General features: G+C 41.4%; 1 protein-coding gene across 1 annotated transcript in view; it reads right to left on the reverse strand.

Annotated features, from left to right (window-relative positions):
* The window catches only part of BLNK (B cell linker), a 138644-nt gene that overhangs the window by 95165 nt on the left and 15493 nt on the right, over positions 1–27986 (reverse strand). The window contains exon 4 of the mRNA XM_074959101.1: positions 794–840. Coding sequence (XP_074815202.1) covers positions 794–840 — 47 coding nt within the window. The remainder of the gene's footprint in view (positions 1–793; positions 841–27986) is intronic.

Below are 27986 nucleotides of genomic sequence, written 5' to 3' on the forward strand. Positions count from 1 at the left end.
GATTTTAAATTGACTGCAAAATAGAGATTGCCGAAAAGAAAATTTGAATGGCTTGGATTTGGACCTGATTTTATCCAAACACCCAGTGAAAGTGTTTGGGTAAATGGTTATTATTTGGGCTCTGTTCTGAATAATATACAGCAATAGGCAATGTGGTTTCCATGCTATCAGCATTACCTCACTGAACTGATTCTTTACCTGCAGTCTATGCACATTGTGGATTATCATAGCAATGTTGCTCTTGCAGAGTTCACATGAGTTTCAGAAGATCACAACCCAGATTTTCAAAAGAACTCTGCTCCTCTGCATGTACTTAAATAAGGGACACACGCAGCAGCAACCAGTGATGCACAAGATTTTCAAAATATCATATTATTTGCAGAGCTCCATTGAAAACCTGGCCACTTACTATGATGCCTATCTGGGAAATGAACTCAACTGAAAATCAGTGCAAAATGAAACCTGCTTGGTGTACCTGAAAAGCTGAATGTTAAAGTTGAACTTTGTACTTTTCTTCCTCTTGTGGTTCTCCCTGATAGCGTTCTGTTGCACAAGAATAACTGCTGCTGCAACTGAAATGACTATTTTGTCAGCTGATCTGGGTCAGTATTCTTGCAAATATTTTATCACCTTTCTTTTGGGAAAGTTCAACCCAAATGACTTACAATCTTTACTATGCAGTGGACAGGAGCTTACAATTCTCAGTGTCAACCTATTTACCACAAAAAGAGTGACAATATGCAAAGGAACAACGGTTATTTAATGGGGAAGCAGAAAGGAACAAGAGACTTACGGTTGGTGCATTACATTGAATTTGTTCAACTCATAGTCTGATATATTCTGAAAAGAGAGAAAAAAAGAAAATATATTTTTCATCAAGAAATATTTTCAAGAAAATATATATTTTAAAAAACAAATTAAAGGGTTAATCTAGATTGAGACCAGTGTATTGTCTGAAGTTCTGAATCAAGCAATTATTTTTTTAAATTTGCCCTTAGTTTATGAAGTCACAAGGCTATCTAGCCTGAGTTAAAGCTTAACTTTTTATGACTAGCATTTGGTAACATTTCTGGCAGGTAGCTCGCACATACCATGCAGTTATAAATTTAACCTGGAATGTCACAGATTAACAAGCACTGGCTAATGGATTATTTAAAAAAAAGTGATAAACCATCTTGCATGGTAGATCTCCTGTCTTGTTCTATCACAGAGTTTCCAGCTATATTCTCCTCTCTTCAGGAGCTTTCATTGAAATCAGGGAGGTTTGGATAAAAACTGGTGGGAGGTAGAAACACGTCAGAGTTTGGTCTGTTACTTGACTGGGTTTTGTATCACTCTTCATCTGCAATTTTAGGAAATGAACAGCAGAATACAAGTCAAACTTTCCGCCTGGGCTTTAAGTAGTTGCTAATGATATTTCTGAGCCCAATGTTGGACGTGGCCATGTGGTGGTAAAAATCATCATTTGTGGTAACGACAACTGCACCAGGAAAAGGAGGACTTGTGGCACCTTAGAGACTAACAAATTTATTTGAGCATAAGCTTTCGTGAGCTACAACTCACTTCACCGCTCTCTACCTTTGAACTCTTGGGGAGTGGGAGGGAGGTGCATCCCCCACTGATTTCAACAGCAGGCCCCAAGTGTGACCCTTATTATGGAAGGAACTGTAGCCCAATTTCTATTTACAAATTGCACGGAGTGGATTGGTTTCCTGCTTGAGGTTGAGGCTTGAGGTTCCCTAAGCACAGGACTGATGGATGTGAAGTCTTTGAAGTTGAGGCTTTGGTGTAAACTGGTGCTCTCCAGTGACTTCAGCAATACTGACTTCATTGTAACACAATTGACTTGCTTACATCAATTCTCACTGTGCCCATCTGACTTTTAAAAAACAAGCTGTCCCATTTGTTTTCCTCATTCACTTGTCCCTTGGCATCACAGACAAGTTGATGCCAAACACATACAATTAAAATGAGAAACGAGAGCAACAACAATCAAATGAATTGAACACATTAAGTGATGCACATGGAAGATCTGAGTCAAAGCATTTCTCTTCAGCCTATCTTTAAATACAAGTGTATCTGCATCTCATTGTTATTTGATATATGTTGGAAAATATGTTATTTCAGACAGTAGAAAACCCTCCATATTTAAAACTTATCCTATAATTATACTGTAACACACAGCAGCTGCTGAACTGCACATAGTGTGTACAATAATTAGTGGATGATTTGCCACATCCGGAAATCAGCAAATTCCTTTGGAGCTTTTAAAAGTATATCTAGCTGTCTTATTGACATATGGCACATTTGTGTGTTTAAGTACAGTCAGCAACTAACAAGCATCCAAATCCCCATTGTAGAAAAGTGACCAGTTATATTAATGTCATTATCTTCTATCATTAAATCATTTTAGTCCTGAGGAGACAGAACCTCACACGTCTTATTCAATGCCTTTAGTTCATGATCACTCCCCTTTCACCATAAAACTAGCAGCTCATTTTCATTTCTTTACCAGCAGTTTTGGTCATCCTCTCACTTACGTTCAATGAAATGTATATTAAGATTCCTAAGGCAAAACTGCTCTGTGAATCGCAACTAATATTCTGATTTTTTCTACTGCAACAGTCTCCAGAGGGATTATTTAATTTGGAATCATATTAGTGCCCCAAAAGGCTGCATGAAGCCACAAGGATGGAATCTAACCCTTTCTATACTGATGCCAGCTGGTAGTACAACTGAAGTACTGGCTTAATGAAGTAATCACATGAGAACTCTCTCTAAAGCTGTCTGTCTCATGTGTGTGTCTGTGCGCACGCATACACACAAAATTAATAGACATTCTCCTAGCAATATTAAGTTCACATTTGGATCCCCTTTCCCTACACTGGGGAATGTTTGGATTCAGAGTTCTAGTTTTTATTAGAGCTAGCCCTGAGTTGTGAAGTTCATATCTGAACTTCCCAAAGTTTGAGGGGATTGGAATCCATGGTTTAGGTGAGCCCCCCTTCGCAGCTTGTTTAACATATTCACTTTTGCAGCAGATTGTATCCCGATCACAGTTGTGTGGCAAGAAAAATCATGACTTAAAACAAAGTACAAAGATACCATGCAAACTCAGCATTCAGGAAATTACATGATGGTTTGTGGGAGGTGACTCTTTCTCTCAAGTTTTCATTATTCACTACCTCTATTGTTACCCGTTTTAGAGGTTATAATATGTGCTGCATGTGACCCATACTGGCAAGACTTGGGATATGTTGCATATGTAAATGACAAAGACATTAAAATTGTTTCTTCCCTGGAGGGAGTTCAGCTACAGGACACATAATGAGCAACGAATGGGGCAGACGGGAGACTTTCTGTTGTCTAGGGCTTCCTGTGTTAAACTGAAAGAGAACCTAATAGGTATGTGCTTACATTAAAGATATACACATGCTATATTGTCCTTTAAATATACTTCAAAAGAAGTTAAAATAAATTGGAACTGATGAGATTGGTGTCCAGTTTTTAAATATTCACAACAGGACCTCACTAACTTTTGTTTTGTGCCAGAGCTAGAGTAGTATTATGTTTAGCAACTTTGGTACTGTAGGAGTAATCCACTTTAATGTTCAGCAAATTAGTCACCATAATACGCTTTTCCCTTTCCTTACTATCTGTATTACGGTTTCTTTACACCTCTGGTGTAGCTCCCTCTTAAAGTAATTAACCAGCCACAGTGGCGGTGGAGAAATTCTGAATAATTCTGTTTTAGCTAACAACTGACAACTACTTTCCTATCTGCTCCTCGCTTCTTCAGTCCTTTGACTTCTAGTTTTCCACCCATGAGGTGGCAGGGAAGGTTCCGGTAACACATTTAACTGACTAAAAGAAAAACAAAGACCCTCTAAGGAGCAGAAGCTCCCTCTAACTGCTTGGAGCGGCAAAACATTTTTTCTCCTGACAGAAGATTCAGAAGTTCCCTGTAGAGGGATCTGGCGTGTTTTACCCTAAGCATTTGGTTCAGAGTTTCTGCTAAGTGTTCAGGAATTCCTAGCTGAGGTATTAATGGGAGTTGATAGAAGAGCCTCCCAGATGTCCCTGAAGAGGGATTGTTTTGGTATTGATTCCTCTCATGGTTATGAGCCATTTTTTCCACGATGGTTTAAAGTGGGTGGCTATGAATAAAACTAATATTTTGTCATGGATATTTTTTAGTAAAAGTCACAGATAGGTCATGGGTAATAAAGAAAAAATCATAGACGCCTGTGACCTGTCCCTGACTTTTACTAAAAATATCCATCACAAAATGGGGATCTCAGCTGTGTGGTCCCCACACCGCCTGCCGTGGCTAGGCAGATGCAGCTCCGGGGGGCCCCTGCTGCCTGTGGTAGCCAGGAAGCTCCAGGGTATCCCAACACACCCTGCAGCTCCTGGCCACCACTGGCTGAAGTCACGGAAGTCACCCCCTCCAGCAACCCCCAAATACTCCTCCCACTACCCAAAACCCCTCCAGCACCTCCTAAATATCCTCTCCCAGTACACACATGCACCCAGCACCACTCAAGTACCTCCTCCAGTACTCCCAAATACCCCCTCCCAGTACACACACAACACTCCAGCATCCCCCATTAGCACCCCCAAATACTCCTCCCAGTATACACACAGTCTTCCAGCACCCCCAAATACCCTCTCCCAGTACACATACCACTCCAGCATCCTTCTCTAGTACCCCCCAAATATCCTTCCCAGTAGACAAACATCCCTCCAGTACCCCTCAAATAACCCCTCCAGCACCATCCCCAGATACCTCTCCCAGGACACACACCTCTCTAGCACCCCCAAAATGCCCCTCCCTTCACACTCACCTCTCTAGCACCCCCCAAATACTCCTTCCTGTATGTACACAGCCACCAGCACCCCAAAATACACCCTCCAGCATTCCCCAAATATACCCTCCCAGTACATACACACACACCCCTCCAGCACCCCTCCAAATTCTCCTCCCAGTACATACACAAATACCTTTTCCCAGTGTACACACCCTTCCAGCACCCCCCAAATTATCCCTCCAATACTCCCAGTACACACACACCCTTCCAGCACCCCCAAAATGTCCCCACCAGCACCCACTCTCCCACACCCTCCTCTTGGCAGTGTCCTTTATTTGGGAACTTGAAATATGATAACTCTATCGAAGATCACTGGAAATCTGTAAAGGGTCAGACTTTAGCTCAAATGGAGATAGTGGGGATTCTCTGGATTGTTTGCTTTGAAAACATGTCATATTGCTTGATAAGGTTCTCAGTATGTGACCACAAAATTATGTATTTATACTGCTGACCTTGTCATCACCTGACAATACTGGGGATTTTCTGGACTCTTCGCTTTGCACACATACCATATTGCTTGTTAAGATTCTCAGTGTCTGACCAGAAAGTGATGTATTTATATTGCTGACCTTGTCATCACCTGACAATAGAATCGTAGAACTGGAAGGGACCATGAGAGGTGATCTAGTCCAGTCCCCTGCACATATGGGAGGACTAAGTATTATCTAGACCATCCCTGACAGGTGTTTGTCTAACCTGCTCTTAAAAATCTCCAATGATGGAGATTCCACAGCCTCCCTAGGCAATCTATTCCAGTGCTTAACCACCCTGGCAGTTAGGAAGTTTTTCCTAATGTCCAATACTGAGAGTTATTTTCTGTTCTATTTCTAGATGACAATCATCGGCTAATCCTAAGGCTTCATTGATTTGGTGAGTCCAGATATAGGGAAGCAAACTATGGGTTTTGGTGGGATGTCTGACATAACTGGACAGCTCCAGGCCAAAGTTTCATGGGACCATGTAGGAACTTTGGAATATCTGCCTCCAAAAATGCATGTACTATGCTGATGGAATCAAAAGGGACTACCAAATGTTAAGAGAGAAAGCCAGTCATGTGGCGTTCTTCCCTGGTGTAAACTGTGCACCAGAAAATTATACTGGTTCAAATGGTCAGCCCAACATAATATTCTCAAGGGTTAGTGTTCAAAAGGATTGATATGACTTGATAGATTTGGAAGTAAATCGACTTCTGCACATGTAGATGTGCTGTTTTTCAGGTGTCCATACATATATGTCAGTCTCTAATTCTCTGACAGAATATTGCTGCTTAGGAGATGTCAAGACTCCAGATCTCAAAGCACCTGGTCTCTGTACTTGTTCTACAGTAGAAGCTGTAGCTGATGCATAGTTCACCTGTGATGCTGGGAAGGAAAAATGGTCAATACCAGAAGAGATATAAGAGTGTTTTTTTTGAGGGAGTGGATCAATCTTCACACTGGATATCTAGATCCAAGCCACTTCATACATCTATAGTGCCATTGATGTTGGTACATACCAGGATAAAAAGGAGGTAAGAGGTCACCATGTCTATGAATGATGGGCTCTCAGAGGAGTGTTGGGCCAGTTGGTAGAGCATTAGTCTGAGACTCTGGTGACTTTTGTTCAAGTCCCTGTTCTACCATAAATTTTCTGTAGGACCATGACAGCATGCAGCCCTTCACTCCTGTGTTCTTGTATAAATGGCTCTGACACCGACATGGTGTACTTTTTTTGTATTTCACCAACACCACCCTTTTATGGTCCCATGCAGCAATTCCTATTTACAGTGTCATGCAATTATAAGCGGGGGAAGAGATATCACCATGCGGAGATCTCCCTTTATTCTGGCTCAGCTCTGCTGTCTGTCCTCCCCTTCCTTGCCTCCTCTCCTCCTCCTGCGCTTTCTTCCTGTGCTCTTTTGAAAGGCTCATTATCTCTCATCAGCCCAGGCAGAACTAGTATTTAGCCATTTCTTCTTTCAATCAGGCATCTCCAGGAGAACTAATTGGATTTTCAGTGATCAGAATGCTGTTTCAGCTGCTGGTTCTTAGCACTCTGTCACAAGGACCTTGGGCAAGTCACTTAGTCTCTTTGTGCTTCAATTTCCCATCTGTAAAATGGGGGTAAGATGACTTCCCTAATTCACAGGGATGTTGTGAGGACTGAAGTTTGTGAGGTATTCAGATATTATAACAGGACCATGTACAAATATCTTAGATATATAAAAGTTGTGTGGTAGACTGTGTTGTGAGAAGAATGAGGATTCTCTGAACATTAGATTCTAGAAGTCAGTTATTTTGAAGCTGATAAACTCAACACATTTCTCTGATTTAGCATGTGTACATCTTCAGCTTAGAGCTGGGTGGCAAATTCTGTGAAATAGTGTTTGTGAAGGGTCTTTCTGATTCTGAACAGCTTCAGCCACATTCCCTTTTGACTTGCTATTCACAAATATTCACACACACAAATTTCTGTTGAGAACAAAGGATTGGGGAATGGGCTATCCTTTGTACGAATACCCGCATTCGCATGCAAACAAGGATGATTGTGTGTGAACAAGAGCAGTTCTTAAAGAACCTATTGGCTGTAATTTGTTTCCATAAAGGGATAGTTGAGCAATTATACAAGCAAACAGAAAAAATGATTCACAATGAAAAATGTGACAAGTTCCAGTTCAGGATATTTTAGTGATGAAGGCGTTGCAGGATGTGGTATAAATGTTGGTCTGATACATTGAGGAAGTGAGAATTCTTCATAACCCAAGTGCCACATGCACACCAAGGGCTTGTCTTCACATATAGTGCTACACCAGGACTTTATTTCTGTCTTTCCTGAACAGCACACCCTTCAATACCCGTATTTTAGTCATGGCTACTATTCCACCACGTTTCTGTTATCCCTATAATATCTGGTTTCACTCCCTGCATCAGTTGTTCTAGTTCCTCCATTTTGTTACCCAGACTCCTTGCATTGGTGTACAAACATCTTAGTTGTTTCTGCTTGGTTTTGCCCAGATTCCTCACCTGCTTGGGTATAATCATTCTACTGCCAGTATCGCCTACCTGACTGTTAGTTTCATTGGTATCAGCACTATCTTTCCTCTTAATGTCCATGCTCCTACCCACTGCTGTTCCTTTCTCCATTGCTGTATCTTTTCTTTCTTTTCTTTCCTCCCACGCAGTGTTAGAATCAGGTGTGGAGATTACAAGAGCATCTCCCAACCATCTCCCCCAAGTTCCTAGTTTAAAGCTCTTTTAATTAGTTGTGCCAACCTCCATCCCAGAAGTCTATTTCCTCCCTACTCAAGTGGAGTCCATCCCACGAGAATAGTCCTCTGTCCATGAATGCCTCCCAGAGGTCAAACATCCCAAATCTCCCCTTATAGTACCACTGCCTGAGCCATCTGTTGATCATCAGAATCTTGTTTTATCTCCATTTTCTTAAGTGTTTTCCTGGGCCTGGCTTAGTCGCCCTTGATACGTTCCAGCAAGAATTTAGCTGTAATCATTTGTTCCCATGTGAAGGCGAATCCGTGGATTCTTTCCTGCTCCTATTAGGATCCTCTTCAGCCTCAGATCCACATCCTGTATCTTAGCTTGGCAGACAGCACACCCTTCTGTTCTCCGGATTAGCTCTGGTGACAGGCCTGTCTGTTCTTCCTAGTAGGGAGTCACCATTTACGGAGATCCGCCTTTTTTCCTGGTGATAGTGTGATTCTTTGGCCTTCCTTCTTTTTGGCTCTTCACTTCTTCTTATAGGATTAGCCACTCTTCACTTCTTCCTTGTCCTTCCACCTTCAGTTACTGCTTGCTGTGCCACTTCTTGATTTTCCAACTCAGCAAACCTCTTCCTGAGCCCTATTTCTTCTTCACTATCCAGACTTTTCCTCTGCCTGGTTCTCGTAGTCACATGTTTCCATTGGCCACTTTCCTCACCCAGGAATCTCCCCTCAGAGTTCTTCAGTCCAGTTTGCATCTGCGAGTCTTGGCCTTTCCCTTCAGCCTCCTCTTTCCTTCCCTCCATCATCTGCGCAAATTCCCTTTGAAACTCAACTATAGTTTCCATCTGCATCTCCAAACCTCAGATCTTCTCTTCCCTCAGCTCTGTCAATCACCACTTCATACAAACAAAGCTCTTTTCAGATACCTGCTCCAGGATCATGTACATCCCGCAGCTTCCACATCTGGAACAGAATTGTGTGTTGGACATACTCTGTCAGGGGCGACATGGACTTTCTTTAGTCGAAAATTGCATATTATTCAGTGTTCTCATTGAGTGAGATCTCAGTATTCTCCACCAGGAAAAAATGCAAGGCAATAGTGATTTGGCAGTGGTTTGGGGTGAATGATGTCAATGTATTTTATACTGGCTGATTCATGGAATAAAATTTGGAGTGGGAACTTCTTGGTGTCTTCCTCAGGTAAAGGTAAAATGGTGCAACATAGGGAAAATGGAAGAGCAGAGGAAGGACAATAAAAACCTGGCAACCCTGGAATTAAGACCTAGGCATTATAGTTTATATTCAAGCTCTCAAAATTTTTTGCCAGCAAAGATGGGAGATCAATGGAATGTATTTGTGTTGTAAAAGTGTGAGGGAATTTTTTAAATGTAATCATCTACGGAAAAGAATAAATGGACACAAATCTGACATCAGGAATCATAACATTCGAAAACCGGTAGGAGAACACTTCAACCTCTCTGGCCACTCAGTAACAGATTTAAAGGTTTCAGAGTAACAGCCGTGTTAGTCTGTATTCGCAAAAAGAAAAGGAGTACTTGTGGCACCTTAGAGACTAACCAATTTATTTGAGCATGAGCTTTCGTGAGCTACAGCTCACTTCATCGGATGCATACTGTGGAAACTGCAGAAGACATTATATACACACAGAGACCATGAAACAATACCTCCTCCCACCCCACTCTCCTGCTGGTAATAGCTTATCTAAAGTGATCATCAAGTTGGGCCATTTCCAGCACAAATCCAGGTTTTCTCACCCTCCGCCCCTCCCCCCCCCCCACAAACTCACTCTCCTGCTGGTAATAGCCCATCCAAAGTGACCACTCTCTTTACAATGTGTATGATAATCAAGGTGGGCCATTTCCTGCACAAATCCAGGTTCTCTCACCCCCTCACCCCCCTCCAAAAACCACACACACAAACTCACTCTCCTGCTGGTAATAGCCTATCCAAAGTGACCACTCTCCTTACAACGTGCATGAAAATCAAGGTGGGCCATTTCCAGCACAAATACAGGTTTTCTCACCCCCCCCCTTTTTTCCCAAAAACACACACACACACACAAACTCACTCTCCTGCTGGTAATAGCTTATCCAAAGTGACCACTCTCCCTACAATGTGCATGATAATCAAGGTGGGCCATTTCCAGCACAAATCCAGGTTTTCTTACCCCCCGCCCCAACACACACACAAACTCACTTTCCTGCAGGCAATAGCTCATCCAAACTGACCACTCTCCCCACAATGTGCATGACAATCAAGGTGGGCCATTTCCAGCATAAATCCAAGTTTAACCAGAACGTCTGGGGGGCGGGGGTAGGAAAAAACAAGCGGAAATAGGCTACCTTGCATAATGACTAAGCCACTCTATTTAAGCCTAAATTAATAGTATCCAATTTGCAAATGAATTCCAATTCAGCAGTTTCTCGCTGGAGTCTGGATTTGAAGTTTTTTTGTTGTAAGATTTAAAGGTGGCAATTTTGCAACAGAAAAGCTTCAAAAACAGACTCAAATCAGAAACTGCTGAGCTTGAATTAATATGCAAACTAGATACCATTATCTTGGGTTTGAATAGAGACGGGGAGTGGCTGGGTCATTACACATAGTGAATCTATTTCCCCATGTTAAGTAACCTCACACCTTCTTGTCAACTGTCTAAATGGGCCATCTTGATTATCACTACAAAAGTTTTTTTCTCCTGCTGATAATAGCTCATCTTAATTAATTAGCCTCTTACTCCACTTTTTCATGTTCTCTGTATGTATATATATATATATCTTCTTACTATATATTTCATTCTATGCATCCAATGAAGTGGGCTGTAGCCCACGAAAGCTTATACTCAAATAAATGTGTTAGTCTCTAAGGTGCCACAAGTACTCCTGTTCTATCCACTTTAAAGTGTATAAAAGTATGACATCTAGTGGTGGTAATAGGAAATGTACGTGAAAGGTAGCTCTGTTGCAATTCCAGGTTGCAAAGCAGATTTATCAGCTGTTACTATACTACAGGAGATTATAATGGCAGTCTGGCTCCATTAAGACTGTAATATCACATATGGAACAAGGAAACCCCCTCTCCTTGTATTACAGTCTTTTACCTTCAGTTCAGCAAATTAAATGTAACCCCATTTATCAATATGTGACCTATGTGAAATCAGTTGTGGTGTCAGTTGGATTCTAGTGAGCAGATGTTCATATCACAAAGCTACTGTCACCCTTATTGGCAGATTCATTAGAAAGGAAAAGGACAGAATGAACATGAAGAGAACAATACTCTCACCCCAAGAAGTGATTTCCCTCCCCCCCCCCCATATGTCAGGGTAAGGCACATCAGCAGGATAGTTTACAGGAGCAATACAGCTGCTTTGTGAATAAACAGAGGAAAACAGTCTCCACACAAGATGTGTAAGAATCCTTAGGAGGGGAAAGACAGCCTTGTGGTTAATGGCTGGATTAGCAGATTAGGATTTGCCGCAGACTTCCTGTGCAAATTTAGACAAGGCATTCAAACAAAACACTTAAGCATGTGCTCAAGTAAAGTTAAGCACTTGTTTCTAGTTGGGGCCTCTAGGTGCTACCACAATACAAATAACACTTTAATAATAGTCAATGGCAAATTAAATGTTATTAGATAATTAATTTTAGGGATATAATATTTACTGGTAAAGGACATACAACATACAACTAATGGAAGGGAAATTGTTGAAAAACACTTAGGCTAGCTAGTCTCTCTTCAGATACTAAGTTGTAGGACACCAGCAATAGAAGGCTGGGTGAAAGAAGTGATGAATTTAAAAGAGGAAGAAAAGGAAAATTACTTCCTTGGAGATGTAGTTGGAAGTGGGCAGTAACAGCAAAGCTGAATTTCATAATTTTAGTTTCAAGATTGGAACTTTGTTGTAAAAAGCATTAAAATGTATTTATTGGGATTTATATTTTGAAAAAGTTATTGAAAAGGTCCATTCAACTCATTCAGTTTATAACAATTATTTTTGAAAGTGGCATATTTTCAAAGGAAACAAAAAATTGGTGGCATAGTTTTGGTTAAATACTTCAATTCCGTGTAGATTCTGGTCATCTTGAAGGATGACATAAGACTGAATGGTTAAGTATGTACCAGTGCTTGTGTAACTCTAGCTGTGTCCACACTACTGCTTGAACATATAACTACTTGCCAACAACAATCCTGTTTGTTGCAGAGTTTCTCTGTCCAGTATGGACCGGATTATATTGTTAACAAAATTCTGCCATAGACTATTCTCCAATACCATCGTAGTCTAGCACTGTTTCCTCAGTTTTACACCTTTCAAGTTTGGACGCAAAACATGTCCCACTGGAATGAGGCCTGTAGCCATATTTAAGAATTATTCCAAACATGATCATCAACCATACTAGCCTTGTCTGCAACTGTTCAGTGTAGACTGAACTCCCACACTTGGTCTAACACTGGTGCAGCTTCACTAGTGCTTACAATGGTGGAAGCACTGGTGTAGACTGCATGCAGGTGTTCTTACCACTAAGACATGATCTAAGATATGATCATAACAATGTCTGTACCTGACTTGCATTAGGGCTCTGATCGTTGCTAGCACCACTGGCGCTAAACTGGTATGAGACCAAAAGTGTGAAAAATCCGGGCAGTGTTTGGTGTAACCAAAACTTCTGAGAAGGGACCTCCTGAGCTTGCTGTGATCACATCAAACAGCAGGAATCGCTGCTGCTGTTTTGTTTTCAGGAACGGTTCACTCTCAGTCAAAGTGGCTTAGGTTATCTAATGGTCTGATACTTTCTGAGGGCTGTGTGCAAAGCCGTACAAAGACTTGGGGTCACAGGTAGATTTCCATCTGTACTGGAAGGTGGAACATTGTTTTTCTCATGGGAACAACCATGCCTATTTTTGTCGCATCTATGGAGACGTATTGGTAGCCTTGCAAAAGCATATTTGTCATTTTCCCCATTGGGACGCAAGATCTTTCTGAATGACTGACTTCATTTTTACACAGGTAATTCCATGCATTTTTAATAGATTTTGAGCCATCACACTGTTTATCATAATCATATATCATTCCTTAAAGTGAAGAAACACTAATGCATTACATTTCCTGCTGATGTGATTTTGGTGGAGTGTCAGGAAATAACCAACTAACTTTCTCTTGAAAATAAAGTTATCATAGTTTCTCTATTAATACCCTTGTGGTGTATGTTATTTAGAGGTAAATTCCCTCAAGGTGGGCCATTTCCAGCACAAACCTGGATTTGTGCTGGAAATGGCCCATCTTGATTATCATACATATTGTAAGGAGAGTGATCACTTTAGATAAGCTATTACCAGCAGGAGTGTGGGGTGGGGGAGAGAAAACCTTTTGTAGTGATAAACACCCATTTTTTCATGGTCTGTGTGTATAAAAACATCTTCTGTATTTTCCACAGTATGCACCCGATGAAGTGAGCTGTAGCTCACGAAAGCTTATGCTCAAATAAATTGGTTAGTCTCTAAGGTGCCACAAGTCCTCCTTTTCTTTTTGTTGCCACCAGCTAATTAAACAACATGTGCACAAACCTCTTAGGACACAAAAATCCAATCTTGTTCTTAAAAATGGTAAATTTTATTAAAAATAAAAAGAAAGAAAATAAATCTAAAAACTCAGACTATTGCTAGATTTTAAAAAGAACCACTTATAAGGATTAAGCATCAAAATAACTTTCTTGAGGTCCAGCTTAAAGGTTTCAAGCAAAACAAAAGCTTCTGGGGTTAGCACAGAGGAGTCCACAAGCCTTATGGAAATAAAAAAGATAAACCTAATCTCATCTTCCTAGACATTTCCTGATCTACTTACATATCTGGGGTTTCAAATAAGTAGTTTCTAGGTATGATTTGATGATTTTTCATACCTGGTGCAAGTTTCTTACAGCATTGTTGCTCTGTGTCTCCTCTCTGGGAGAACAACCACAGACAGACAAAAGGGGAGTCTTGTTTCAACTTTAAAAAGTTCTAGCCTTCCCAACTTTTGTGTCTCTTTTGGCCAGGTACCCACTCATTTCCTTTTACCTATGCATGCGGCCAGACTTTTTAACCTTTTACGGGTAAAGCAAGTAGAGAACAGCTACCAAGAGGGATTTTATAGCTAACTGGCTGGATGTCCATACAAGGGAGCCCCCCCCTCATTTATCACAAGGCATAAGAAAGGAATTCCAAAGACACTTCAAACTCATGTTATTTTCACACCTGACAATGTGATGTTTTGTGGGCTGGTGCCTGTTTGCATGCGCTTACTGGAAGGATGCTGCTTTTGGAACAAGTGTTGTATCACAAAACTCAGAAAAGGACGTTCCCAGCTGTTCATACCAACATACTACTGTACCTCTAAGCAAATTGAAACATTTTTGGTCCAACATTTTTGGTATTTTAAAAAGGACACAAGTAACCAAACACAGAAGTAGAAACTGTAACCAACAGAATTAAAACGTCAGCAAAAGATCAGCACAGCCTGCTCCTGTGGATTACACAGGCTTTTCAAAAAACAGAGAACCTTGCAGAGTTGGTTGAAAATATTCGGACAGAACCCTTCTATATCTGAAACAGTTGATGCAACAAAATCAAAACATTTTGAGAGAATGCATTGATTTTGTTGAAGTTTGTGACAAAAGATTACCAAAATGCTCTGTTTCAACAAGGTTGAAGTACTCATTTTTCATCATTATATCAGTATGTAATATAATATAAAAATCTCAAAGTAGTCTTCTGATAAGAAAAGGAGTATTTGTGGCACCTTAGAGACTAACAAATTTATTTGAGCATAAGCTTTCATGAGCTACAGCTCACTTCATCGGATGCATTCAGTGGAAATACAGTGGGGAGATTTATATACATAGAGAACATGAAACAATGGGTGTTACCATACACACTGTAACCAGAGTGATCACTTAAGGTGAGCTATTACCAGCAGGAAAGCGGTGGGGGGGGGGAGGGGGGAACCTTTTGTAGTGATAATCAAGGTGGGCCATTTCCAGTAGCTGACAATCCTTTCAGAATGAATTTTTTTTAAAAAACTTCTCATTTTGGGGGGATGGTGCAAAAGGGTGGAAATGTCAACTTTTTGTTCCAGTGTGGGACAACAGGAAATTTCTTAATGTTGGAATTTCCTATAGAACAGGGGCTCCCAAACTTAGTTCGCGGCTTGTTCAGGGTAATCCCCTGGTGGGACGCGAGATGCTTTGTTTACCTGAGCGTCCACAGGTACAGCCACTCGCAGCTCCCAGTGGCCGCAGCTCCTAACCCTAACCCTGTGCCACTTCCTGCAGCTCCCATTGTCTGGGAATGGTGAACCACGGCCACTGGGAGCTGCGAGTGGCCATACCTGTGGACGCTCAGGTAAACAAAGCATCTCGCGTCCCACCAGGGGATTACCCTGAACAAGCCGCGAACCAAGATTGGGAACCCCTGCTACAGAACTTAAATTCTAAATTTCAACCAGCTCTAGAAATTAGCAATCAGGAGAAATCTTGTTGTTTTGTTGATTCACAGTCTGCAGCCATAAACACCTAGAGCTATGCTTGCCTCAGATAAGAAGTATTTGACTCCCTTAGTACTTGACTAAAAGAAACCCTGGGTTCTGCAGGAATTGGTGGTGGCATCAAGGGGCACGCAGCTGCTTAAAGTATTGCACCCAAATTAGAGATACCTAATATGGTGTATATTCTGTTAAAACCCCTTACACAGACTCTGTAAAAAGACCGTACCCGATCGGTGTCAGCCTCGGCCATTTCCTCAGTTTCCCTTTCTTGGTCTTCCCAAAAACTGCACCCAGACTCTTGGTCTGTTGTATTAAAACTACTTTGCAGGTCAAATGTCAACTTAAAATCAAAACAAGCCTTTTCCTGACTTCAGAGTTTCTTCAGACCCTGCTGGGCTCAACTGCTCCTTCCCAAAATCCAGGTTTTTCTACCTGGCAGTTTCTCAAAACTCTTCACCTTAAGATGTCTGCTCCTGCCCCTCACTGCAAATAGCTCCAGCCAGGTTTTTCTATCTAGCTTGGCCAGAAAGCAGACACGCCAAATCTGTGAAAAAAACACGGAAATTGGATTTGTTTTTGGCTTACTTGGCTTGTGCGTTGCTTGCTGGCTAGTTTTTAACTTGTTGCTTGTTTGGCTTGTAGCTTGTTACTTCTTTTTTTTTTTATCAGCTCCCGGCAAGCAGGAGACAAGCAGCAGAGAGAGTCAGGGGTGCACTGTGGGCCCACCACAGTCCCAGACTGCACACCAGGGGGAGCTAGTCACATAGAGTATTGGGGTTCTTAGGGATTGGCTTGTTTTGACCTCATTTTGAAATGGGATTAGCTTGATTTTTGGCTTATTGGGAAAGTCGGGGTGCTTATTTACCATGTGAAAGTTGGCAACTGTGCTAGAAAGGTTTTGCTTCAGTCCTCTCTGACCCTGCACTTCTACAAGAGTCTCCCTGTGACACCAACATCCCCCACCCCCAGATGAGCTGAGCAGGTTCCCTTTTATCTGCTTCCAAACCCATCACCTGGGAAGGCACCTGAGAGGAGGGATAGCTCAGTGGTTTGAGCATGGGCCTACTAAATCCAGGGTTGTGAGTTCAATCCTTGAGGGGGCCATTTAGGGATCTGGGGCAAAAAAAATTGGGGATTGGTCCTGCTTTGAGCAGGGGGTTGGACTAGATGATCTCCTGAGGTCCCTTCCAACCCTGATAGTCTATGAGTCTAAGGTACAGGTAGACTGAGTCCAACCCCCTTAAGGGGTCAGCCCACCCTGTGACACCCTCCTATACCACAAACACTTGCTCTAGCCATGTGTACATAGGCGGTGGAACTTCGGGTGCTATGGGTGCTGCTGCACCCTCTGACTTGAAGTGGTTTCCATCATATACAGGGTTTACAGTTTGGTTCAATGGCTTTCAGCACCCCCACTACACAAATTGTTCCAGCACTCCTGCATGTGTAGTAAAGTGTGATGGCGCACTGATGTTGAAATGTTTAATGTGGGCCTCAGTGGCTAATTGACACACCTGTTTTCACCCAGGGAATGGGCCAGGCCCAATTAATGATGAGTCCCAGCTGGGGGAAGAGCTGGGTAGTTTCTATAAAGGGAGGAAACCGAGAGTAGAAGGAGACTGCAGGGTGAGAAGAAAAAGAGTCTTTCTAGTCTTTTCCTGGATAATAGCAAAGGAATTTAGGGAAAAAGTTTACACCCTAGTTCTGATTTAAGATGGTAGCAGAAAATTCCTGAAGTGAGCCTGACGGAAGGCTAACCGACAGACAGATTGTAAGGCATAAAGCAGGATCCAGACGAGGAGCAAGTCTCCTGAGAGGTAATCCCTGAGAGTTAGTGTTCTGCAGTAGAATGGAGAGACAGGGTGGACTAAAATCCCAAGCGTGAGGAAAGGGCCCCAGTTGCTTTTGAATTTGGTTAAATCCCTAGGGTCAATATTCTGACAGGAAGGTAGAACAGAAGAGGAGCCCTGGAGGGGCAGAAGATGTCCTATTGATGACCAGTGTCAAGTGGGGCACTGTCTGAGTGGGACACTGTTACCCTGAAAGGAGAAAGACTTTAAAGTGACCTGGCTGAAGGGCTGAGTCACATGAAGAGAGACCTCCCCAGGTCTGGATCTGCTGTTATCAGGGGTCACTAGATGAGGAAAGAAATGCTATGCCATGCCCACCTGTGAAGAGGTTTGCCTTCGGTGAGTGCACTTGCATTGAATCTAAATTGATCTAACTTGCATGCTGAGGTGCCAGAGGACAACAAAAGTGGGGATTATAGGTAACAGCTGCTCCTGCTCCACTGACTCTGAGATCACCATTGTGAACTGCAGTGTCTCATTTTAAGAAGCCATGTGCACCACTATGCAGCCAAGTGCTTCTCTGTATTCCTTGAGCACTAATGTTTTGCATTTTGCTCTCATAGGGGAGGCTGAAATGATAACAGGATATAGCACAGTACGAATCAATTCTCATCAATGATTGATGAGACAGACTGACTTTAGTACTTGCGGGAAACTATGTCAAGGTCCTCCTCAAACACTGCTACGTAAGGCAAACAGTTCAATACAGAGGTTCTGCAATGATCCCAGTCCAGTAAGACTAGTCCGATCAGCCTCATAACATCCTAGAAAATGAGGATTTCAGTCACCCTTTAACACAGTGAGTGAGCCCTTGCTGGCTAAGGGCCTGGGAACTGTACAGAAGTACTCCCTGCTGACGCTGTTTGCAAAAACAGCTGCTTCATGCTATCCTGCATCTGGACAAAAATAATAAGAAATCCATGCTGGGAAATAGCTAAGCAGGAAAAAATTGTGTATATGGGTGTGAGAACAGTCTCATTTCCCAAACCAAATATGCCATAAATCATTAGCTATCTTAAAAATACAACAGAAGTCTTAAATCCAAAATCCATGTATTACAATGCACTTAATCTTTATGGCTCCAGGTCTGCACATTTCTTAAGCATGTGCATAGTTACATAATATGAGTAATCCCAGCTTTAAGCAATGGGACTACAAGTACTTAAAGTTAAGCATGTGCTTCAGTGCCCTTGCTGAATCAGGGCTTAAAACGATGGATCTTTAGGTACCTGGTAGTGCCAGTCACTCTAATGGTGTGTCTTTTTTGTTGTGAGCTGCTCACAATCCTTAATTAGACTAACAACTTTATTTGCCCAACTCCCCTCAAATCCACTGAGTTATTTACGTTTGAAAAGCACATTTGCAGTTTGTGAGATAAAATTGCCATGTCTCCTTTAATGTAATATTCATATGTTCCCAATCCAGTACTGTATCTGTATCACTTAATTTTAGTAATACTACATTATGCTCATTGGTTATGGTGAAATATCCCTCAAATCCACCCCAATCTTTCAGCAGTGCTGTCCACAAAGTCATCCTAAGTAAACACCATCATAAAAACACTGTGTGTGTCTCTAGGTTTATTGCAAAAGCACATTTCCTTTCCTTGGGTCACATTGAATTTGTCAAATAGTATGCAACCTGGCCTACTGTTCGATGATCACTGTGACCCTATTACCCAGACAGAGGTCTTCTGGGTGCTCACAAGCTCAGCAGGATCAGATTATATTAGGACTGTAGTTGGATGAGAGATGATGACCAAGGTATAAGTAGATTGTTACCAAATTTATTGAAACTTTGACTCTCTCCTGTCTAAGTCAGTGCTGAACCAACACCTAAGCCTCATTTTAGGGTGCGGTAAGAGATACTGTTTTGAGATGCAAAATCAAAAGTCTTGACCAATTGAAGATCTGCCTCCCTCCCAAATACTCCCACTGTTTATGTTTTAGTTTGGGTAACTGCATTATATTGAATTAAATTCCATGTGCACTACCAATTGATTAGAACAGTATTCTTCACTTCATCCCTAGGCTGTTGTTTAGCATAGTTATGCAATGTTAAAAAGGCTCTGCATTCTGTCTATCTAGTATTATTACTATTTAACACTTATCTTGTGGTAGCCCCTAGAGGGCAACCAGGCCAGCATCTCAGAGGCTGCATTTCAATGATGGGTGAAGCAATTCCAGCAAATTGGTAGGTTTTAAACATACTTTTGAAGTCTTCCAAATGGAAGGCGCTATACCTGGAAGCAGCTGTGTTTATTGTGTTGAAGTGTAATGAAGAGCCTATTGTAAAGCATACCTGCAAGAAACAAATTGCTGTGAGACCTTGAACTTCGATTCTTAAGAGGCTAATTGGCCAGTGTGTGCATGCAGTACTATTTTTGGTTTCAATACAAATATAAAAGCATCAATGTTCAGGTACATGTGGCTTCCTTCAGTTTACAGTTACACAGGTGTGACAGATAGACAGCCATTCTGTTCTAGATGATTGTCTACCATGTAATGGTTGTGTTTGGCCTAAATGTCTGCTTTTCTGTTCCCTTTTTCCTTAACTTAAAGGTAGACTTTAATAGTGCATTTGTGGTTTGTTTTTTGTGTGTGCCATTTTTGAATATTATTGTATTTCCTTTCATGCTTAAAGCTTTAATTAAAATCACCTCTAGACTAGTATGCCCAATGTGATAACTGATGTGTCATGTCAGTAACATGTCTGAGGCTAATGATGATGATGGATGACAGACTGTTATAGAGAAAAAACAGCAGAGGAAAAAAGTTCAGTTGGGAGGCTAGGTTTCTCTTTGCTTTAGTTACTGTGAAATAAAAGGCAATGCCAGTTAGACAGAAAGAAGAGAAAAGAACAAGGTGCCTTGGAAGATTTGAACATACCTCTTTCTCTCACATGCGAACAGTATAACCATTCGTCAGCTCTATGTATATATATTTACTGCATGTAGAGTTATTTATTGTATGCATTGTGGTACTGCCTAGGGGTAGGCCAATACTGCATGCTAAGCCCAGGGTCTGACTCAGGTTTGAGTTCAAGCTCTGCTTCTCTCCTCACATAAACCAGTCTGACTTGGTCAGCAACCATCCGGGACTCAGGTCCTAGGCCACTGTGAAGGAGGTGGGTCAGAGCCCAGATTCCTGCTGTAATTTGGGTCCAAGCCCTGTCATTTTGCAGTGTGGACACAGCTCAAACCACAGACCTGAATCAGAAGGTCTGTGTAGTGTAGTGTGGACATGTTCTCATGGCTGTGAGACCTGGCTCTAGCAATTGTAAACCAGATTTACAATGCAGTGTGGATGCTCAGACATAGACTTAAAAACACCAACTCCACAACCTGGTTCCACAGTCCCAGGTATACAATACAGGGTAGACATTCCCTAGGAGTCATGGACTAGGACCTCACTGTACTAGGCACTGTATGAACACAGAACAAAGAGGGCCTCCACTATATACATGTATATTTGTTTTTTGAAACATTAGTGCATAAGTTATAATATCTATATTCTCTCTCTCTGTCCCTATATGTGTACACAGACGCACATTTATTCATTTGGATTTTAGTCTAAAAGAAACGCCAAAGTGAAAAGCAGCTATCTAGAGCTCTAGGATACCCTCAACTTATATTTAAAATCACCACTACTATAGGAGTCTGCAAAACATAAACATGTGCATTTATGTTAGACCTGGGTCCAAGCAACAAAGTTCAGATCTAGAGCTGTCTTGTCCAGAGTGCTGAGGTGTTGAGACCTGCATTTTTGTTTGAACTTATCTCTGGTACAGTATATTCAGCATTTATGCATATAGTATATGTAGGTGGAGACTTTTGTTGGCACTTGTTTGAGACAATCTACATTATTTGCAGGTAGCATAGCTATGAGTGAGTTGTAGAGGTTATCCCAAGTTCCAATGAAACTTCAGTACCACCATGTATCAATATGTATCACCCTATTTTAGGGCACTTACTTCTCACAATTTTTTTTTTTTTTTTTAAATATCCTTCTGCCTTTGTGATCAGATTGTATCAATTACCACGTACAGACTGTAGAGTGAAAGAAATAGTAGAATACAATTTTAAATGATCTAAAACCATGGTTCTTAATCAGGGGAACATGTACCCCTGGGGGTACTCAGAGATCTTCCAGGGGGTACATCAGCTAGATATGTGCTTAGTTTTACAACAGACTACATAAAAAGCACTAGTGAAGTCAGTACAAACTAAAATTTCATAAAGACAATGAGTTGCTTATACTGCCCTATATACTATACACTGAAATGTAAGTATGATATTTATATTCCAATTGATTTATTTTATAATGATATGGTAAAAATGAGAAAGTAAGCCATTTTTCAGTAATAGTGTGCTGTGACACGTTTTTATATTATGTTTGATTTCGTAAGCAAGTAGTTTTTAAGTGAGGTGAAACTTGGGGTACGCAAGAAATATCAGAGTCCTGAAAGGAGTACAGTAGTCTGGAAAGGTTGAGAGCCACTGATCTAAAATAACTTTCTATATATCAGTTATAAGGTCTGATATCTTGCCAAACATCAGGGCTAGCAACTAACATTATACAAGGAACCCCACCTCTCCAGTGAGATACAGCTTCAGGGTTTTAGCCCTGGCAGTTTATGGGGTATTGAAATTTAAATCTTAGTTGTTCTGGACTGAACAGTGTCAGCCATGGACTTTGGAACAGTATAATTCTAAATCTGTTTTGATATGATTTGTTTGGCATGACTTGGGGGGGGGAGGGGCCGTGGGGAAGGCATGTTCTTTTCATGGCTCTTGCTCACTGTTGAAAAGCTGGTTAAGATTTTGGAATGTTACAAGATGATCAAGCTGAGATGCATTAATGAGCAAAGTGCAAGAGAAGAGGTCAAAGTTGCATAAGTAAATGTTCCACAAATTAGTAGTTTTGGAGGATTCACATAGTTGCAAATGTAAAGAAACATTTTCCATGGGTACAATGTACATGTGTGATCAGATCTAATCTGTTTATACTGTGCTCATCACCATGGTATCTGAATGCCTGTAAATAAATTTATTTTAGCACCAAAGAGGATATTTGCATGTTTGTCTTAAATTATTTTCACTGTCTCAGCTGACTTGTCCTTGAGGGTAATGCTACTTGACTTTTCTAGGACAAATAATCAACATTTTGGTTATTTTCAGAACAGTGAATACTGTGCAATATAATGCATAGTGAATATCTAAAGTTCTGTTATGTATACAGTAGGTGCTATTAGAATCCTAATTTTTTTTCAGGCAATTAAAAGTACAGTGTGAATGCCACAGTAGCATTATCTACTCCAAAAGGCAAAGTAAAGATTTTAATGATGACCACTGGATACTAATGTAAAATATACTCTCCTCGTTCCAAATGATTTGGTGTATTCAATAAAACAAATAAGCAATAATAGAAAATATTAGATTGTATTCTATGTAATATTTATCCTGAAAGACTGTTTTATAAATATGTTTATCCAGAGGTTAGAAAGGTAATCATGTTATAGACCTAGATAAGGGTGAGCTAATCAAAAGTAGATAAATATTGACCATGTGTGCATGTTATGTTAAAAAGTCTAGGTAAGAATTTTCATACGCAGCCATACCTATCAACTGTGACAGGGTCAGGCCAGATGGCTATAGGAGAGTGATAGAAGGCAGCTATATTAGCCCCAGGTTAAGTAGGTCCCTTTTCCCTGGGTAAGGTAACAGGGAAGGTTTCCGGAAACAATTAAGGCAGACTGGCTGCAGGTGTTCTAATCAGCCTATCAAGAAGCTGCCAGAATCAATTAAGACAGGCAGGCTAATCAGGGCACCTGGGTTTAAAAAGGAGCTCACTTCAGTTTGTGGTGTGCGTGTGAGGAGCTGGGAGCAAGAGGTGCAAAAAGCTGAGAGCGAGAAGGCGTACTACTGGAAGAAGTACAAGCATTATCAGACATCAGGAGGAAGGTCCTATGGTGAGAATAAAGAAAGTGTTGGAAAGAGGTCATGGGGAAGTAGCCCAGGGAGCTGTAGCTGTCACACAGCTGTTACAGGAGCCACTGTAGACAGCTGCAATCCACAGGGCCCTGGGCTGGAACCCGGAGTAGAGGGCAGGCCCGGGTTCCCCCCGTCCCTCCATTCCCCCAACTCCCTACTTGATACCGGAGGAGTTGACCTGGACTGTGGGTTCCACCAGAGGGGAAGGTCTCTGGACTGTTCCCCGATCCACTAGGTGGATCAGCAGAGACTGCGGGGATTGTTCTTCTTCCTTTCTCCATGCTGGCCAGTGATGAGGCTAACTGAGTGAACGGCAGATTTGAGCCACGAAAGTGGCCAAACTGAGGGCAGCTGTGAACCTCTGAGGCGAGAAAATCCGCCAATAAGCGCAGGACCCACCAAGGCAGAGGAGGAACTTTGTCACACAACATGAACACAGTCTTCTCTAAGCAATAACAAGGAAAACAAAAAAATGTGTTAACTGGAGGATTCTACTCAATTTTAATTAGAGCCATTCCCTTACTGAATTAGTTAATAGATTATTAAATATTACTAAGTAGTACTCACTCAAATACATTTCCTCCCTCATTAGTGGCTTCTAGCCACTAGCAATTATCTCATTACTTTACTTATAGGGTTTCACTCTTTCAGAGCTTAACTATAAATGCCATCTTTTCTTGTGTTACTGCTCTGAAGAGCAATAAAAAGATGTATATCTTCCACTATCCAGATTAGGAATTAAACCAATATCTTAAATGAGCTGTCCGGTGGCACCTTAAAGACTAACAGATTTATTTGAGCATAAGCTTTCGTGGGTAAAAACCTCACTTCTTCAGATGCATGGAGTGAAGGTTACAGATGCAGACATAAATGTACTGACACATGAAGAGCAGTCCCCTGTACTCAAGGCAGGACTAAGTATTATCTATACCATCTCTGACAGGTGTTTGTCTAACCTGCTCTTAAAAATCAATGATGGAGATTCCAAAACCTCCCTAGGCAATTTATTCCAGTGGTTAACCACTCTGACAGTTAGGAAGCTTTTCCTAATGTCCAACCTAAACCGCCCTTGCTGCAATTTAAGCCCATTGCTTCTTGTCCTATCCTCAGAGGTTAAGAACAACAATTTTTCTCCCTCCTCCTTGTAACAACCTTTTATGGACTTGAAAACTGTTATCATGTCCCCCCTCCCCCGCCCCTTCTGTCTTCTCTTCTCCAGACTAAACAAACTCAATTTTTTCAATCTTCCCTCATAGGTCATGTTTTCTAGACCTTTAATAATTTTTGTTGCTCTTCTCTGGACTTTCTCCAATTTGTCCATATCTTTCATGAAATGTGGTGCTCAGAATTGGACACAATACTGCAGTTGAGGCCTAATCAGTGCAGAGTAGAGTGGAAGAATTACTTCTCATGTCTTGTGTACAACCTTCCTGCTAATACAGCCCAGAATCATGATTGCTTTTTTTGCAACTGTTACATTATTCACTCGTTTTGAGCATGTGATCCACTTGTTATTTAGCTTGGGGAAATCTCAGCTCAGATTAACAAGGGTTGTTGCATGTCCACAACCCTTTTGTTGGAATGGCAAACTAATTAATGAGGTTGCACTGCCCAAGGGAATCTTGAGCAGCGCAAGATGGTATATTTCTGGGGTGCAAGCTGGGGCTCTGGGGTGATTGGCTGGTGCCTCTCTCTGTAAGATTCATGAGTGGCTCCAGGAGCATTTATGAAATTTAGCTGAGTGTCGGGCTCCACGTGCTGATGACTGAGTGATCACAGTACCTGGAGAGGTTTTGCTGCTTGCCACTGGCATAGCATTGTGTGAGACAGCCCAGGCTGGAGAGTTAAGGGAGCACAGCAGTCCCACAGATCCTGGGGATCCCATCACACACACTTTCCCCTTTTTACCTATAGAGGGAGCTAGAGAGTTTCTATACTTAGCAACAGGTTTCAGAGTGGTAGCCCTGTTCCTCTGTACCAGCAAAAACAAGGAGGAGTCCTTGTCTCCTACTCGTGTGTGTACATCAACTTTTTCCTCCAGGAGGTAGAGATAGTTGTTGGCTAAAGATTTTTTTAAATCTGCCATCTGTACTTTATTTAGATTTGTTTCTGAATTTGTATACTTATATTCTCTGTAGATTGCACAGTGATTACCTCCATTATGGTGATCAGACCCTGTTTATGTATAAGGGGCTTTTAAGTAAGCCATGTTGGAATGTTAATTTTATTTTAGCAGTAGGACAGTGCTAACATGTCCCCCCCAGAGCAGTTGCAAGACTGTGGGTTTTTTTTTTCTTATAGCCATGGGTCCTGTACTTTTGAAAGTACCCTGGTCACTCCTGGGGGGAAAAGGATGTGGATTATGAACTATTACACACATAGATGAGACTTGAGCATGCTTCCAAAGGGGTGGGGGGACATGTTTTTTTTGTTTTTTTTTGTAATGTCAAGAAAAAATAACGGCTAGAAACCCAAGAAAAGCTTGAGAAACATATTTAAAGGCTCCCTCCATGCAACTCCCATAGAGAGTAATAAATGGATACCTCTTTCAAATGTCTTTAGTGGAAGTTTTGTGGCTACTGAATTTAACATGCAAATCCAGACACTGCAGGTTATGTTACCTACACAAAGTTCATGTTTCCTACATGTAGAAGCCACAGAAATGGGAATTTTGCACAGCTCTTGCAAGAAGCCTAAAATGAATGAAATGTTTCAAATTCTTATTCTTCTAAGCACTGGTTTTGTGAGCACACAGAGAATTCTTTCCAGCATGCCTCTTTCCAAACTTTGCTAATGTGTGATGTGGTTTATTAGCAATACAACCAGAACTTGAAGCCAGATGCCTTAACATTAAATTCTGACTGTAAGGACAGGCATTTGGAAAAGTCACTAATGACAGAACTTGGCAGTTTTTTTTTTGTATGTGGTTACAATTTTAATATGGGCAAACTCCATAGGTTTTTAAATATGAAAGATTGATAAATATTTTAATAAACTCCCCACAGCCAATCTGCAAGATTGTGGTGTTCTGCACAGTTTGTTGACAACTGATTACAAAAGTCATATTTTCCCCCACATTGAAACTAATCAGTTACTAAGCTTATACTGATCTTACAGGTTCCTGTTTTGTGTGTGTCTTTCTGGCTTCATACTTATTCAGAGCAGATGGTGTCATTTAGGAGAAAACAGGATGGCTTCATTTTACTAGGGGAAAATCCCTTAGTAACTTAGTATTTATCAATCTTTGATTATTACTTTTTTTGTAAAATTTGTATTGCAGACTTTGTGGATTGTTCATTTCAGCTGTGCTAAACTTCAAGATAAACAGAAAGGTCCGGTCAGCATGAGTGAAGTGTATGCTCAGGTAACTGGTCTATATACAAATCTTAGGCTATGGGTTGGTCCCCATGGGGAAATTTACTGGCTTTATTATGCTGATATAATTATACTACTATAAAAGAAAAGGAGTACTTGTGGCACCTTAGAGACTAACCAATTTATTTGAGCATAAGCTTTCGTGAGCTAGAGCTCACTTCATCGGATGCATAAAGTGGAAAATGCATGCATCCGATGAAGTGAGCTGTAGCTCACGAAAGCTTATGCTCAAATAAATTGGTTAGTCTCTAAGGTGCCACAAGTACTCCTTTTCTTTTTGCGAATACAGACTAACATGGCTGCTACTCTGAAACCTATACTACTATAGTTTAATTATACTGGTCAGACTCCCCATCTGGATACTTTTATTCAGAAAAACAGTGGCCTTTTGTTTACCAGCTCATAATATATCTCATTGGAAACTCTGTCCTACTGTTTACATCATTATTGCCCTGTGATGTGGTGTATAAACCCCACACTTGTTAACCAGGGGTTAATGAGAGTCTGAGACCAATTAGGCCACTGAGTGATATTTGAAGGGATTGTCGGGATTTTGTTATTAAAAACAGCTGACAAGGGTCTGAACATTCATAAAGGAAGGAACACAGGGCAATGGGAAGGATGGCAGGGAGCAGACCCAGGAAAGGCTGAGAGTTTTCTCTCGAGGTAAAAGCAGAGTGAAACATGGTCCTAACGAATGTTTGGGACTGAGGTTTGAGGGGAAGCTCCTGCAGGAACTATGGGAAGCAGGATAGGCTCCCCTGGGAGGTGTCACCATGCCTCAGTGGGTCACAGCTGAGGATGCCAAATTCAGGACAAACTGCTGAAAAATAGGGCAAACTCACCACAAACTGGTGGTTATTCTATCATTAGATTACACCAAGCCAGTAACAAAAGTAAACTTCTGTCTCACCATGGCTGGTTAATAAGAAACCAAAGATGCAGTCTCCTTAGGCGTTCCAGCCCTTGTCTCACCACCCTCTGACCCTCTGTCATGCAGCACTGGTTTGTTGAGACCTGTCTGAGTTTTCCAGAAGACAGTCCTGCATATTACACTGTAGTGGTCTCTACAGGCCCACCTGCAAGACAGTTACACTAATGATGGCTGCATTGTTTCTGGGAGCTCTGCTAAGTATCTGATTAGATGTGGATTCTTGGCTTGGGA

Source organism: Natator depressus, chromosome 7 (genome assembly GCF_965152275.1).
Source record: "Natator depressus isolate rNatDep1 chromosome 7, rNatDep2.hap1, whole genome shotgun sequence".
NCBI classification, from domain to species: Eukaryota; Metazoa; Chordata; order Testudines; family Cheloniidae; genus Natator; species Natator depressus.